This window comes from Argopecten irradians, chromosome 9 (assembly GCF_041381155.1).
Source record: "Argopecten irradians isolate NY chromosome 9, Ai_NY, whole genome shotgun sequence".
Classification (NCBI taxonomy): Eukaryota; Metazoa; Mollusca; class Bivalvia; order Pectinida; family Pectinidae; genus Argopecten; species Argopecten irradians.
Window position 1 is genome coordinate 13654848 of NC_091142.1, and position 16112 is coordinate 13670959.

At 36.6% G+C, this 16112-nt stretch overlaps 1 protein-coding gene across 2 annotated transcripts in view; it reads left to right on the top strand.

Annotated features, from left to right (window-relative positions):
- LOC138331541 (uncharacterized) overlaps positions 1-11711 on the top strand; it is a 43189-nt gene extending 31478 nt beyond the window's left edge. For both annotated transcript variants that reach the window (XM_069279233.1, XM_069279234.1), the window contains exons 2-3: positions 414-999; positions 5290-11711. In XM_069279233.1, coding sequence (XP_069135334.1) covers positions 417-999; positions 5290-5684 — 978 coding nt within the window. In that variant the 5' untranslated portion in view covers positions 414-416 and the 3' untranslated portion in view covers positions 5685-11711. The remainder of the gene's footprint in view (positions 1-413; positions 1000-5289) is intronic.
- Positions 11712-16112: the final 4401 nt, after the last annotated feature.

The window sequence follows — 16112 nt, forward strand, 5'->3', positions numbered from 1 at the left end:
TATGTAGCACATCAAACAACAGTCTTACAAAAAGAACAGGTTCAACATGGCATGTAGCACATCAGACAACAGTCTTACAAAAATGAACAGGTTCAACATGGTATATAACACATCAGACAACAGTCTTACAAAAATGAACAGGTTCAACATGGTATGTAACACATCAGACAACAGTCTTACAAAAATGAACAGGTTCAACATGGTATGTAGCACATCCAACAACAGTCTTAAAAAGATAAACATGTTTAACATGGTATGCCGTAGTTTTTCTACTCACCGCTAGGCTTCGCTCCGAAAATAGTATTTATGAGCGCAAGACGTTTCACTGAACATAATTTATTAAACAAACGTTGTTGGTATGTTAGATGATATTCATTAATTTAATTGAAGTCATAATTGGTATTTCTTTGTAGGACATGTCTGTGTACATGTATATTATCCTGCTGGCTGGATTCCTCCACGTACAATGGGTACAAGGAATGAATACTGATGTGACTCCATCACTTGGGGAAAACGCTGACGTCACCGATCATATGACTCTAGACATTAAGACCGTCCTTCTCGCTGTTTCCGACCTTACACGGCAGATCGAGGACCTGAAGAAAGATCGACTGAACGACCACGAGAAAATTTTGACATTGGAATCAAAATGTGAGAAACTTGCAGATGAAAACCTCAGATTAAGTAAGAGGGTCAAAACCTTGGAAAGTCGCCCTCGTTATGACGATCATCAGACATCTACCAGACCTGTACTTATCCGTCCAGTAGATGCTCGGATAGAAGTCGGGGATATTGATACACAGGAAATGCTTCGAGTTCGTGATACCACGAGCGATAATTTTACAGACACAGAGTCGGTACATAAACAAACCAATGGATCAACGACAGACGACCGAACTGAGGACCAAACAGGAGACCATGGACCAACCAGACGTATTGTTCAGTCGACACGGAGACAAATCAGATCTTCAACACAAGACGTATCTCTTCATTTTGGAGGTAATATATACATGCGCGCGCACGTTTCTACTGACGACTTAATTTGTTTTCTAAAAAGTTGCATGATTTATCTTACTTAGTCTTACTTAGTCGATACTGAACGCAGGCCTTATGCCTCCATATTCAGAACCAGATCCCCCGTGGCAAGTGTAGTTCTGTCACTCCCAGAGGGTATGGTGTGGTTATTGTTCGTGTAGGTGGTGTAGCTCCTGCCTTTGAGTTGCCAGTATTTATCTAGTCTATTTTTGAAAGTGTTGATTGTTGGTGAGTTTACAATTTCATCTGGTAACGAGTTCCAGTCATTTACAACCCTTTGTGAAAAAGAATATTTTCTTATGTCCAGCCGTGATCTTGCCTTTTCCATACAGTATGAATTTCTTCTTGTTCTCTTGTTTGAATGTATTTTAACCAGACCTGTTGAACCCTGTATGTCGTAGAATCCTTGTACGATCTTAAATACCTCGATCATGTCTCCACGATCCCGTCTATATTTCAGTGATGGCAACTTCAATTTCTTCAATCTGTCTTTATATTCAATGTCCTTCATCCCTGATAACAGTTTTGTTGCTCATCCTGTACACTGATAACAGTTTTGTTGCTCATCCTGTATTTTATGAGGGTTCCAAATACTCGCGCCATACTCGAGGTGCGGACGAACCAATGTCTTATATAACAGACAAAACGACCTCTCATTTAAATAAGTGTATGTTCTTCTTATTGTCCCTAGGATTGTTTGCCTTGTTTACAGCTGTCTGGATATGATGTCTAAAATTTAACTTGTTATCCACAATGATACCCAAATCCTTTTCCTCCTCTTGTAATTTCAGACCAGTCTCCTTTCTTATTCCATCATCCTCCTTATATAAATGAAAATTCGGAGTTGTTGGGTCATGTCCAATCCTCATGTGGTGACACTTATCATGATGAAACTTGAGTAACCATGTATCTGACCACTTTTGGAGCTTATCCAGATCTTTCTGCATGTCAACATTTTTCCTGGTATCACTATACAGCTTAGTGTCATTTGCAAACATTAAAGCAACTGAATCCACTAAATCCGGAAGATCATTAATGTACAAAACAAATAATGTTGGACCGAGTACGCTACCCTGTGGTATGCCACTTGTCATGGATTTCCATTTGGATGTTTGTCCATTTACAGACACTTGTTGTTTCCTATCCGTTAAAAATGCCCGTATCCATTCTCTGGTCCGTTCCGATATACCATATGTTACCAGTTTCCCCAATAGTGTTCTATGAGGCACCGTGTCAAATGCTTTTATGAAGTCCATGTAGACCACATCAACACTCCCCCCTTCATCCATTATTTCTGTCCAATGATCGACAACTTTCAAGAGTTGAAGCACTGTCGATCTGCCTTTAACAAAACCGTATTGCTGTGAACTCAATAGTTGGTTACCCAGTATATGTAGCATTATTCTTGACCTAATTATCTTTTCCATCATCTTGAATACCACACTGGTCAGGCTCACAGGTCTATAGTTACCAGCATATTGTTTTTCCCCCTTCTTGAAAATAGCTGTGACCCTCGCTTCTTTCCAAACCTTTGGAACCTGTCCTTGACTTAGGGATTGGTTGAAAATAATCTTCAGTGGTTTTGTTATAGATTTTTTCACTTCCTTTAGTAACCTTGGGTGTATGTTGTCAGGACCCTGGGATTTACTCTCATTCAAATTCTGTAAAAGTTTGTCTATCTCATCTTCTGTTATTTCCTTGTCCATAAACACCTCTTTTATTTCTTTTACTGGGAGTTTGGGTACCTCTCCAGCTGGCTCCTGAACAAAAACACTTGAAAAAAAGTCCACTAACGCCTCTGCTTTTTCTTCATCACTCTTTGCAACATGTTTTAGCACTCCATTATCTTTCACATGTAGTTCTGCTATCCCTGTCCTAGTTTTGGTTTTCGAATTCGCATACCTCCAAAATTTCTTAGGATTTATTTTCACTTCCTCCGCAATAATTTGTTCAATCCCCTTCTTTGCATTCCTAATCAGTTTTTTCACTTTATTTCTTGCTTTTGTATATTCTCTGTACTTGCTTGGGTCCTTTGTTTCCATGAATCTCTTCTAACACCCGTGCTTCCTGTGTATTTCCTTCACAATATTGACATCTAATGGTTGTTTGTACTGCTTCTCAGCTGATTTCCTCACTGGTATATGTTTGTCTGCTGCAGTCAGTACTTTCTCTACAAATCTATTGTATTTTTCATCTACATTTCCGTTCAGAATATCCTCCCAATTTATTTCGAGCTCTTCTCTGATTTTTTCACAATTCCCTCGATTGTACATCATTTTCCTATTCATGTGATTAGTTTTATCACTATTACACACAAAATTGAATTTTACACATCCGTGATCACTTTTGCTCAGAGCTCTTGGCCTCTTCCCACATTTCTTTTTCATTGATCCTTTCTGCCTTTGTCAGGTCATTACTTAGCCTTATGTTATCCAGCTTTGGATTAATCTTCAACATGGCAATATTCTTGAAGAGTGCCCTTTTAGTTTCCACATTATCGAGAACAGCTAAGAGAGGCCTCCTGGCCACTTCTTGTCTATTTTCAGAATTGTTAACATCCTTCCCTTTCTTTCCTAGTCTTATGACTTTCATGATTTTTACTTCCTTGACTTTGGTTTTGCATGTTTTCAAATTTTCCTTCACAACTTCCTGATCATGCTCTTCTCGTTCCTCCTTAGCTTCAGCGACGCTCTCGTTTGCCCCGTATATCATAATGTTGCTTTCACGATTTTTCCTTTCATTCATTTCCGTTATGATTGTATCAAGATTCTCCTGTTTTTTAGCTTCCTCTCTAGGAGTTTCCTGTACATTGTTTTCATCCTGCTGTTTTACAGTTTTATTCTTTTCCAACTCATCATTAACGATGCTTCTCACTTCTTCCTCGTCACACTTATGTGTAACCTTTTCCTCAAGTGTAGTCAACCGACTCTCGTAATCTGCCATTATTTGTTTACATCTTTCCTCAATCTTAAGATCTGTTATTATGTTCTTTTCAATAGTTTCCCTGCATTTTCCACAGAACCACATTGCATCCGATTTTTAAAGAAATTTATATTCATCTTGGCCTTTATCCAGGCATACGATACAATAATGTAACTTACATCTTTAACATTCGAGCATCCTGGCATGCGGGTCCTCAAAAACGAACCTTGCAACAATTTTCGCATTTCCACGCCATGTCATTACTTTCATCCTCATCAGCTAACCAAGGTACCTTAAAGGGTGATTCCACTGGCGATTGTGTCCTTAAACTGGATCTTGAGGGACCTTTGGAGCCTGTACCTGTTTTGATTTTCTTCTTTTTTGTCTCGGCGACCGCCGATCCCCCATCTTGTTTACAGCTGCTGGCCATGGTAACTGTAGCTTCAACTTCCAAATTATGACGTTTACGCCAGAAACCCGATGAAAAGAGCTCTGAACTTTAAATATGTACCAAGATTTACCACCCTATAACACTATTTATAAATGTTATAAGGTAGCAATCAAAACTATGATTTCTTACTCAAAGTAGCGGAGCTGTCAAAAATTCCATCTTTACCGGTCAACCGGAAGTGACGTTGACGTTATCGATAATTGTGAATTTAAGGATTAAAGTGTCAATTTGGTGGGCTATCGATAACCACAGGCGTTTGACTCTATAGACGTTTTCTCTCTATAGATACAACACTGTGACACAGTATTATATATACATAAGAAAATTGTCTATAGAGTCAATTGTCTATAGAGTCAAACGCCTGTGGTTTTAACGACGAATGAAATTGAATATCATACATGTATATCGATATTTTGAATGGACCAAGAAAAACAGACAATCTGGTAATCCTTCGATTGAATCACCAAAAGGTTACTTTAATTCTTATACAGTCGAATATTTTCTCAAAAAGAAGCTATAAGTCGTTTCCGTTATTTGATGTTAAAACACCACAATGCAAATCAGATTGATTATAGAAGTTTGTATTGTATAATGATATTACTTCACAGTGCGTATCGTTGTAGAATATCAAACGCAGTTGTGACGCGGCGCTGGGTTCAAACCGAAGGCTACGTCAAGTATATGTAAGCTAACGGATAGAGTTTCTTCAACTATGAACCATTGAATTCTATCCATCCTGAACTCACCGGGTATTATCGCGATATCTATTCCCCGAGGAGTTCCGGATGGAATTCTATCATGACCAAATTATGAAGGCCTACACGTATAAATTGTGGACATATTTTTTCCACAAATATTTTATAATATTTGTATCTTTACAGCATCAGCAGAAGTGGCATTTTCTGCATATCTAGCATATTCAGTATTGGAGCCCGGAGATGACTATTCCATCAAATTTGACCATGTCGTTACGAATACTGGTAACAGTTATAACCCGACGACTGGAGCGTTCACGTGTCCAAAGTCTGGTACCTACGTATTCACGTGGAGTGTGGCGATGCTACGTACTGGGTATGTCGATTCATGCCTCGTGAAAAATGGTGCCGATGCTGGTTGGTCCACCACAGGAAATAAGTACTATTATACCATGGCAACACAAACATCAGTTCTGGTGCTGAGTGAGGGTGACGTAATCGCCGTCAAGATTGGACGTCATTCAGCATCAACTGGGTTACGGGATCATTATACATCGTTCAATGGGTTTATGATACACTAAAGGCCCGGTCCCACTGACGTTTAGGAAGATTTGCGAATGCATTGCGCACAAAATTTGCTGATACTCGCTGAACATACGCAATATTCTTAATTTGTACTTGCATCTGTCGTCCAACATCCGTACACGTCCGCAATTATCCGCAATGGCGTGTTTTTCTGTTCCCAGGATTTTTGAACTGCATAAAATTTTGATAGAGGAAATCATTCACATTAGATACGTTATTCGTACGCAATATATACTCAATACATGTTTATTATATACGCTGTATATCCGCTGTTATTCGTTGATTTCCGCAACTGATAGGGTTTTGCGGCTTAACAGCGAACTGGGACAATGTGTAAAACGAATATATAGCGTTATTATCACGTTGACATCACGAATTCAAATAATTTGTAGTGAATGTAAATTGAGTTTAGTGTTTGTATTGCGTCTGTTTTGCATTTGATTTGAGAACAATTTGCGAATGTATAACAAACGTGTTGCATAAACCAAAACTACTGTATAAATATGGCAAAAATCGACATATTTGTCTATTATTTCCCGTCTGCCGAGAAGTACAGGTGTAATAATGGGTCATCGGCAATGATAATAATGCAGCATAACAATGATATCCAACAACATACTAATCAAATTGTTGAAGTCAAGAAATTGTTTCAAAGACAGAGAAGAAAAAGTTGTCTGCTTTCGTTTGAGTTAGAAACAGACTGGACCTTCTTTGTATCTGGAGGAGGTATAGGATAATAGATACAGCTTGTTCATCTTTATTGCAGTCGTGTTGTTGTGAAAAGCGATACCGTTATATATTCGTAATTGTTTGTTACATATCCGCATTGTTTGACCGAATTTTACCGATTGTACCCCTCACGGGAGAGCATCCGTTATCGTATTCGCTTTTAATCGTGAAATATCCGCCTTTGTTTGTAATAATTTGCAGCATGTTATTAATATATCAGTAATTGATACATGGAAATTTGTTTGTTGAGGATGACAACAAACGGCCATCAATTCATTCGTAATTAATCCGCTCTTCAGTGGGACATATACCGGAGTAGAGTCAACACGGAAGGAATAAGTGTAAACATTTGACTCTGTTTGAATGTGAAATTTTCGAACTCGAATAAGAATTGTGCATTTATTTATACAAAATATACGAGCGGCGATGGCATTTATAGGGTGGCTGATTTATGCCATTTCGTCTTTTCGTCATTTCGCCCCGAAAAGACGAAAATTAACAAATTTTAATTTTCGTCTTTTCGCCTTCAAAAATCGTCACGAAAAGACGAAAATTAACAAACCTTAAATTTCGTCTTTTCGCACTCGGGGCGAAAAGACGAAAGACGAAAAGACGAAAATTAGGGTTTGTTAATTTTCGTCTTTTCGGGGCAAAAAGACGAAAAGACGAGATTTTTGAAGGCGAAAAGACGAGAATTAAAGTCGCTAATTAGCATGTATCACTTTCGTCTTTTCGTGTTTGAGTTTTCGTCTTTTCGCCGCGAAAAGACAAAATTTAAATTTGTTAAATTTCGTCTTTTCGGGGCGAAAAGACGAAAAGACGAAATTTAAGGTTTCTTAATTCTCGTCTTTTCGGGGCGAAAAGACGAAAAGACGAAATGGCACAAATTAGCCACCGTACATTTAAGCTAAGATATGACTTACTCAACTACAAGTCGTGACATTTGTTTCTAGTATAACTACATCAGCTGAAACGATTACGTATGGCAAGCCAATTTAACATTTATTGAAGGAGCAAGGCCTATCCCGTATTAAATGGAATTATATAAGATATCTTATATAATTATATAAGATATATTATATCTATATGAGATATATTATATCTATATAAGATAATTCATATATGTAAATAAGATATCTTATTTTATTTCCTATAAAGATATCTTAATTATTATTCTTAGTTAATATATTAGATATGTTATATAATTGAAATCTCGTTGCTTAATAAGATATCTTATATAGAATGAGATTTCGTAGCATTTAAAACCAGAAACTAATATCTCCCTCGAGTATCATTCGGAGCACTTCGGAGCACATCTTAAAATCGTTCGCAATGGCGGAGATGGCGCTGAACGGGAGAATCAAGCACTGTGTTGGTTGCATTCAACGATGTATTGAAAACGCAGAAGCAGTGAATTATCATCACTCTAGTTGTCAATTCGAACATGGCGACAATAAATGTATTGGCTATAATGGTGACCTATCTATACATGCATACTTTTGTCTCGTTCCACCAAACGCTTGACACTGGCGAAGCCAACAAGAGTCTGGCTATACTGTTACTGTACAGCTCTCTATGACTTCCGGGTAGGGAGACTTCATTTCTGGGTCTTTGTTGAAATATCGTTCCTATATAAGATATCTTATATAGCAAGGAGATTTCAATTATATAAGATATCATATATATAATATAAGATATCTTATATAGATTACTTAAATGAGATATCTTATATACCATACAATATATCTTAAATAGGATTAATTAAAAAAGATATGAGATATCTCATACATTATATAAGATATCTTATATATTATATGAGATATCTCGTATGCTATATGAGATATCTTATATCACAGTCAAGATATCTTATATATATGCATTGAAATTAAGGATCGACATTGCTATTTGAATAAAATGTCCTGTTGGCTTGCCATAATTACGTATTAAAGTTTTGTGATCGAGATGTCTCGGTAACGTTAATCTATGTAAATCATCTGTACACAGAGTGTCCCAAAAAACACGTCCCGAATTTGACAGCAAATAACTTTTGCAATACTAAACTTTTTTTGAAGATTAAAAATGATTTGGAAAGCAGGAGTATCCGAATTTAACTTAATTGGGTACAAATGTACAGATTACATCATCATTATGTGTAATGATGTCATAATAGAAATGATGACATCATCGATGATGTCACAATTCAGTGACTTTCCAGCACCATGAAAATTCAGGCTGAAATTATTGAACTCTACAATGCGGCCGGAAAACCCTCTACTTTAGTGAATGGAAAGTTATGAAAATGCCACTCAGGTATGCCATCTCCAGGAAGCAGGTACACAGAATTGTGATGTGGTGAGGAATTACAGGGAAAGAATTCATCTTGTCATCGAAAAGAAAAGTGGACACCTCGCACACATTCTTTAACTGAAAGTTAGCGAAATGTGACTTTCTTATCAATTTCAATATAATTATGAACAAAAAGATATTTTCCGGGTTGTTATATATCGTTGTACAAAGCAGAAAATTACATTTTTTTTTCATTTTGTATAAAGCGTCAAACTCGGGACATGTTGTTGGGACACCCTGTATGTAGAGCTGGAATTCGTTATACATGACGATCGTATAATACGAGAAGGGAGGAAAGCTCCCCGAGACAAAAACTCTAACCCGACAAGCTAAAGCAGCTAAAAATCATCTTTCTAGCGGGTCTACACAAAAAACGGCTACGTTCCTCCCTTCCCGTATTACAAATATCTACCATAGGCCTTGTGAGTAGGTATTGATTGTAACGCCATGTGTTTGTGAGCGTACCGTCATGACGTCACAATCAATACCTACCTGCAAGGGAGCTAACTCTGTCATATGCAAAGACGGAATGCATGTACCATGTAGAATTCCGTATTTGCATATTACAGAGTTATCTATCCTTACGGGTAGGTATTGATTGTGATGCCATGTGTATCAGAGGATAACGTCATACTTTTCTGAGAAAACGACGGGAGTTGCGCCCATTTAAGCATTGAATGCTTCATGTTGGATTTGCCTCTGTCCAGTTGGCATTCATTGCAATGAATGCCAACTGAAAGACGTTCAATGCTTACATTTGGTTATAATTTTATGTTGAAATAATATGGATTTCCATCTAAAATGAATTAATCATTCGTTATCGTCAAGGATGGAACGGCCATTTGAACAGCCATTTTCCGTGATCGCTGTCACGACAATTGTGACGTCACAATGATAATGACGTCATAATAAGCGATTGAAATTCATAGTTTATATGACTGCAAACTGCGCTTGGTAAGGTTACATAGTGGGACTGCAGTGAAAATGTATTATTAAAATAATGACCTCACAATGGATTCCTACCCGTAAGGGAGGTGAACGGAATAGGGGATTAACCGATTTTTTATCTTAACCCCAATGACCTGTAAAATTTCCAAACCCCCGTGGTCCTGTCCGGTGGTATAGACACATTAGTATGGCCGTGTACCAGCTGGGATACAATCATTAATTATATCGTCAATTAATTAATATTAATTAGTTATAGTGTATTGAGCGAGACAGATATCAACTGATAGTGTCAGAGGTATCGTAATTGCTAATAAATCATCGACACTTTGATCTGAATTGAATGAATGTTAACAACTGATGATAATTAAAAACTTAATTGTTCAAATATATTCCATTATAACCGGTCGCCCATTGGCCTAAATATAAATACGATTCCATTGTATTTTTTGTCCTTTAGTAGTTTTGTCTACAGTGCAAAATGTACATGTTCCAAAAATATATATCTAATTAAAATTTTAATGTAGAACAAATATACAAAAAAGCATGGTGTTTATGTATTTCGTAATATCAGTTAGCAAATAGTCTATTTGAGGTCTGAAAAGATTTTCCAATTTTGCATTTAAAAGCATCACCAATACATTATGTATTGCCTTTTTGTATGTTATCTATAGAGTTCTTTACGGAATTGAAACGACAGGCTATTATATCTGTCATGGAAGAGGGATATTAAATTTTCATTTAAAAAATGATGCAATGCATTATAAAGCAAGGTTATTTTAAAGATTAGAATTGACAATTTAAACATCTTGCAGCGATACATGGCCAGGTTTTGTGTAAAAATCACTAATATGTCTTGGTGGTTTTAAAAATCCCAGTAATTTATCTTCCTGTCACAGATCTTGGACACACGTGACGACCCGAAGCCCTGATCGTACTGACATTGTATTAATGATAGCGTATACAATATACAAATTGACAAATACATACGTAGAGTCATTATTGTGATTGACACGTGCTTCGCTTGCACGTGATTACAATTTAAATTTCTTCTCGCATTGTGTGTATGAGTGGGGAAGAGTTACAAATATGTATTCAATACATATCTCATTTTATCAGTTTGACTTTGCTTTGGGTTTTTTTAGGGAGGTGAGGGGGGTTAGTTGTAATTTTTTTTTTTTTTTTTTTCTTCGTTCAATTTTACGTTTTGATTTTTTGTATAGTTTGTTTATTTCTTTTTAAGTAGGGATACTGTCCATCTAGTGGAATACTATAGAAAGTAAGTCATTTCAAAGTTCTAATAGTTCTACGAGTTCCGGAAGGATGAGCGTTATTTGCTGTCTAATCACATATTGCACTTCCTCGATACTCCAGAGGTTCCGATCACATACGATCTCTACACCCCTGAACTAGAAAGGAACAGGTAATTTAGTCCTTTGATGTACATCAAAAGAGCCGTATAACGGTACACCGTTTTTGACTGTTTGGGTTTGAAGTGAAGCGCCGCTCTCTCTGTAGTCTTCTGAGCTGCCTTCAATTTTACTATGAGATAGTCCAGGGGAATAGAGATTGTAAGTGATCGGAACCCATGGATTATCGATTTGCATATTGTATTCCTGAACCACAAACGGTTGGATTTTATACCAAAGGTATCGTAAATGAATTTAAATGAAAAAAAAAATATCGGATGACTCGTTATAGACAAAACCTTGGGTCGTTTATTCTATTGGTGACAGATGTTGTCAATTGAAAACTTAACTTTAACAGTGTTTTTTTGATAGCGACAAGGGTGTTAAATCTAAAGCCAAGTGCTGATTCCATCGTCCGTTAACTGAAAAAGATAGTCTTACCGTTATTGGTGAAAAAATAATGGAATCCCATCCCTTCGAATCTCTTCAAAATTTCCATTAAAAAACCAATACATGTGGTTGCATTCATTTTCATTATTATTCAACGATTTGATACATTTTCGGTACAAAAAAAAAAAAAAACAAGAAATGAAAGTCGTTGATCATATTCGTATTAAAGATTATGAAAATGAAATCGACTTGCATCTTCACAATATTGAATCCCCAACCGTTGACTGATTTTTTTTTTAAAAATCAAACGCCATAGAGACGCTTTCTTTTTAACTCATTCACCCCCTGGTGTTGCGTTTAGCCCCTTCTACATGAGAGACGAGACCAGTCCATTATCATATTTCAGGGTTGAATGAGTTAAGATATTGTTACTGGTACCCCTTAAGATCAATACCAAGCCTACAATACACTGTTTCAGCAGTTAAAAGTCGACAGACTGTAAATTCTGATAATTTTCCCGTATATTCGCCATTACAATGTTATTCGCTAACAAAACACGTCTGAGATGAAATTTGTACACGGGTTTATATTTCCCATTCTTTACGACATCAAATGAATCCCACACAACAAGAACAAATATCGGTTACGGAATAAATAACAGTGTGTATAAAAAAATTGCCATTGTATTAGATAATTGTATATTCATTCCGTTTCTTGAGTTTTAAGAAACTTATCTGAATTTTTAAGATAGACAATATAGGTGAGGTTTGTTTTCGCTTTGTTTACGATATTTACTATATATGTATATACACTAGACTGCTATATCAAATTGTTCCCCAAAAGATAAACGTTCAGACCAGGATGATGCTACAAATCAATACTTTTAAGATAGCAACGAAAAGTTCACCATCTTACTATAGACTTTCTAGTTACAGAAGCCAAAATTCTTTATCTGTGGCGCCAAAAGTATATCAACATCACACTTGAATAGCTTATCTTGTATTAATACGTGTTTGTGGACGTTTTGTGTCTCTTTGTGACAGCGAGATCTAATGTACTTACTTTTAAATCTCAATAAAGTATACAATACCAAAGAGCACGGAGTAAGACAGTAGTCATATTATATACCAATGGCAGTGGACAAACTATTCGCCCCATTTTATCGTTTCTCCGAGATTGATTTTGCGATTGGCACCAAGGCTCTCGAATAATACTAAGCACTTAGCAGACCTATATCGGAAAATCTGTCATAAGTTTGTCGCTTTTTTATTTATGAACAACAAACGTTAAAAGATACAGAAATTAAGATGTTCAAAAATGTCTATTTAATGTGAATTTAATAGATGATGTGATTGGTTCCAAGGGTTAAAGATGAGCACCGCTGACAAATGGCATTGTTTCACTATCAAAAACAGTAACAGACGATTTCGTATTTTTGTTCAGTTACACAAGTTACTAACTTTACGCCATTACCATCATTGAAAAAGTTTGAACTTCTAATTTTACTTCAAGTTAAAAATGGAAAAATAATTAATTGCATCCCGAAAAAAATCAGTGGTACTATATCCTATATGGAATGAAGCACTGATTGCGCATGCACCAAAGGCAAAACAAATTATTTTATTTTTTTATGTTAATTAGACAAATGATGAATATCATTTATGCTCTGTCGGCTGTTGAGCACTTTTATACTGAGCGCTAAGCAGACCTATGTATTGATCAGATAATCTTAATACCATAGAAGACAGAAGATACGGAAAATGATCAATCCGAAATTTAGATATTCAAAAATGTCTTGTCAGTTTAATAAAATATGATAAAAATCAATACTGTTAAAAATCAGCTGTCACACGTCACCGTTCACTACGTACTTTGCCTGAACAGAACTGCTGGTGTGAAGAATGCAGTCGATAGCTCGTCAATAAGATCATAATGTGTTCATAATGTCTCAAAATGCCCAAACAAACGAGGCAGGCTTGGAGTTAATGAAAACTTCAGTTTGACATGTTTAGATTGTAAAATGTAGGTTCTATGTCTCGCGAAACAGACATTGTAATTGAAATATATGTCGATCTACAGGAAACAAACAAACACATAAAATACGATTATATACTTCGGTGTAAGCATGTTTTACTGTTTAAAATGTCACCCAATAGATGGCGCAATAGTCGGCTGTCTTCGAGCGTGGGACTGGGTTGCATACAACATAAACAACAAAAAATTGTTTAAAAACTTATTCAGATCAATAAACTGTATCCTGTATACATAAAATGTTGCCATGATTTCGAAAGATATTACGTCTCATTTGCTCAATTATGATACTACGTCTCTCTTGCTCATCAACGATATTACGTCTCTCTTGCTCATCAACGATATTACGTCTCTTGCTCACTTACGATATGTCTCTTTTGCTCAATAACGATATAACATCTCTTTATCGCTAACGATATCAAATCTCACTCTTACGCATCAACGATATTACGTCTCTTTTGCTCATCAACGATATTACGTCTCTCTTGCTCCTCAACGATATTACGTCTCTATTGCTCAATAACGATATTACATCTCTTGATCGCTAACGATATTACGTTTCTCTCGCTCATCAACGACATTACGTCTCTCATGCTCATCAACGATATCAAGTTTGTCTTGCTTATAAACGATATTATGTCTCTCTTGCTCATCAACGATATCAAGTTTCTCTTGTTCACCAACGATTTGATGTCTCTCTCCATGGAGTCTCTCTTCCTGACCAACAATATGAAGTCACTCTTGCTCATCAACGATATTACATCTCTTTTCCCACTAACAACATTTGGTCTGTTATGCCCACTAACAATATCACGTCTGTTTTGCTCACTAACGATATCACGTCTGTTTTGCTCACTAACGATATCATGTCTCTCTTGCTCATCAAAGATATCAAGTTTCTCTTGTTCACCAACTATTTGACATCTCTCTCCATAGCGTCTCTCTTGCTCACCAACGATATGACGTCACTCTTGCTCACTATAGATATCAAGTCTCTCTCGCTCTCCAACGATATTACGCATATCTTGCTCACCAACGATATTACGTCTCTCTTGATCACTAACGATATTACCTCTGTTTTGCTTATTAACGATATTACGTCTCTTTGCTCATCAACGATATCAAGTTTCTCTTGTTCACCAACTATATGGCATCTCTCTCCATAGCGTCTCTCTTGCTCACCAACGATATGACGTCACCCTTGCTCACTATCGATATCAAGTTTCTCTCATCAACATTATTACGTCCCTTTGCTCATCAACGATTTTACGCTTCTCTTGCTTATCAACGATATCGAGTTTCTCTTGTTCACCAACTATATGACATCTCTCTCCATAGCGTCTCTCTTGCTCACCAACGATATGACGCACTCTTGCTCACTATAGATATCAAGTCTCTCTCGCTCTCCAACGATATTACGCATATCTTGCTCACCAACGATATTACGTCTCTCTTGGTCACTAACGATATTACCTCTGTTTTGCTTATTAACGATATTACGTCTCTTTGCTCATCAACGATATCAAGTTTCTCTTGTTCACCAACAAAATGACGTCTCTCTCCATTGCGTCTCACTCTTGCTCACTATCGATATCAAGTTTCTCTCATCAACATTATTACGTCCCTTTGCTCATCAACGATATTACGCTTCTCTTGCTTATCAACGATATCGAGTTTCTCTTGTTCACCAACGATATTACTTTCTCTTGCTCACCAACGACATTGCGTCTCTCTCTTTTTTTCTTTTTCTTACCAATGATAATGCGTTTGCTCATCAGTGATATGCCGGAAATCGCGACCGGTAAACGGCTCTATCGGAAACAAAGGAAGGGGAAGGGGAAGTAGGAGAGGGGATCACTGACTATTATAAGGATGTCTAGGTCACAGATCCGGTATCAGAAGGAGTCATGAAGTTAAATGATTGGCTGACGAGAACTGAACAGCCATTTTAGCTAACCAATAAATGACATCAAAATTTCTTTCATCGAAACTCAAGAATGATGATTTCGTTTCAGTTAGGAAGAAATCAAGTAGCTATAAAAAAAACTGTAATTGATTTTCATCAATTTTATGTTTCAATTTTATTCTATTTTTATCATATCTATAAATCAAAGTAATAACCATCGTCAGTTCGTTATAAATATAACTTCATGTACTCCGCCAGTAAAATGTTATTTTATCAATCGCTTTAAATTTATATCCCAATATTAAAACTTTAAGCTTTCTGGGATTAGATTTAGACATTAACCAAAGCTTCATCAATGTTTATTTGTAAACTTGACATCTGTGCTATGTAAAAGGTACATAAGTACTCCCCAATATGTTGTGAAACTCTAGTACTCCCCAATATGTTGTTAAACTCTAACTTGACCTTACTTCCTGTCTTATTTCCTGTCAGTGGTGACCCTTCTCTTGGCCATACCACAGGCGTTTGGTTCTATAGACATTTTCTGTCTCTATACATTTGTAATAATTTGTCAGTATAACATATATTTAGAGAAAACGTATATAGAGCCAAACGCCTGTGGCCTTATGTCCCAGCTCTCCTGAGCTGTCGGTCACTAGGTCGGTCGG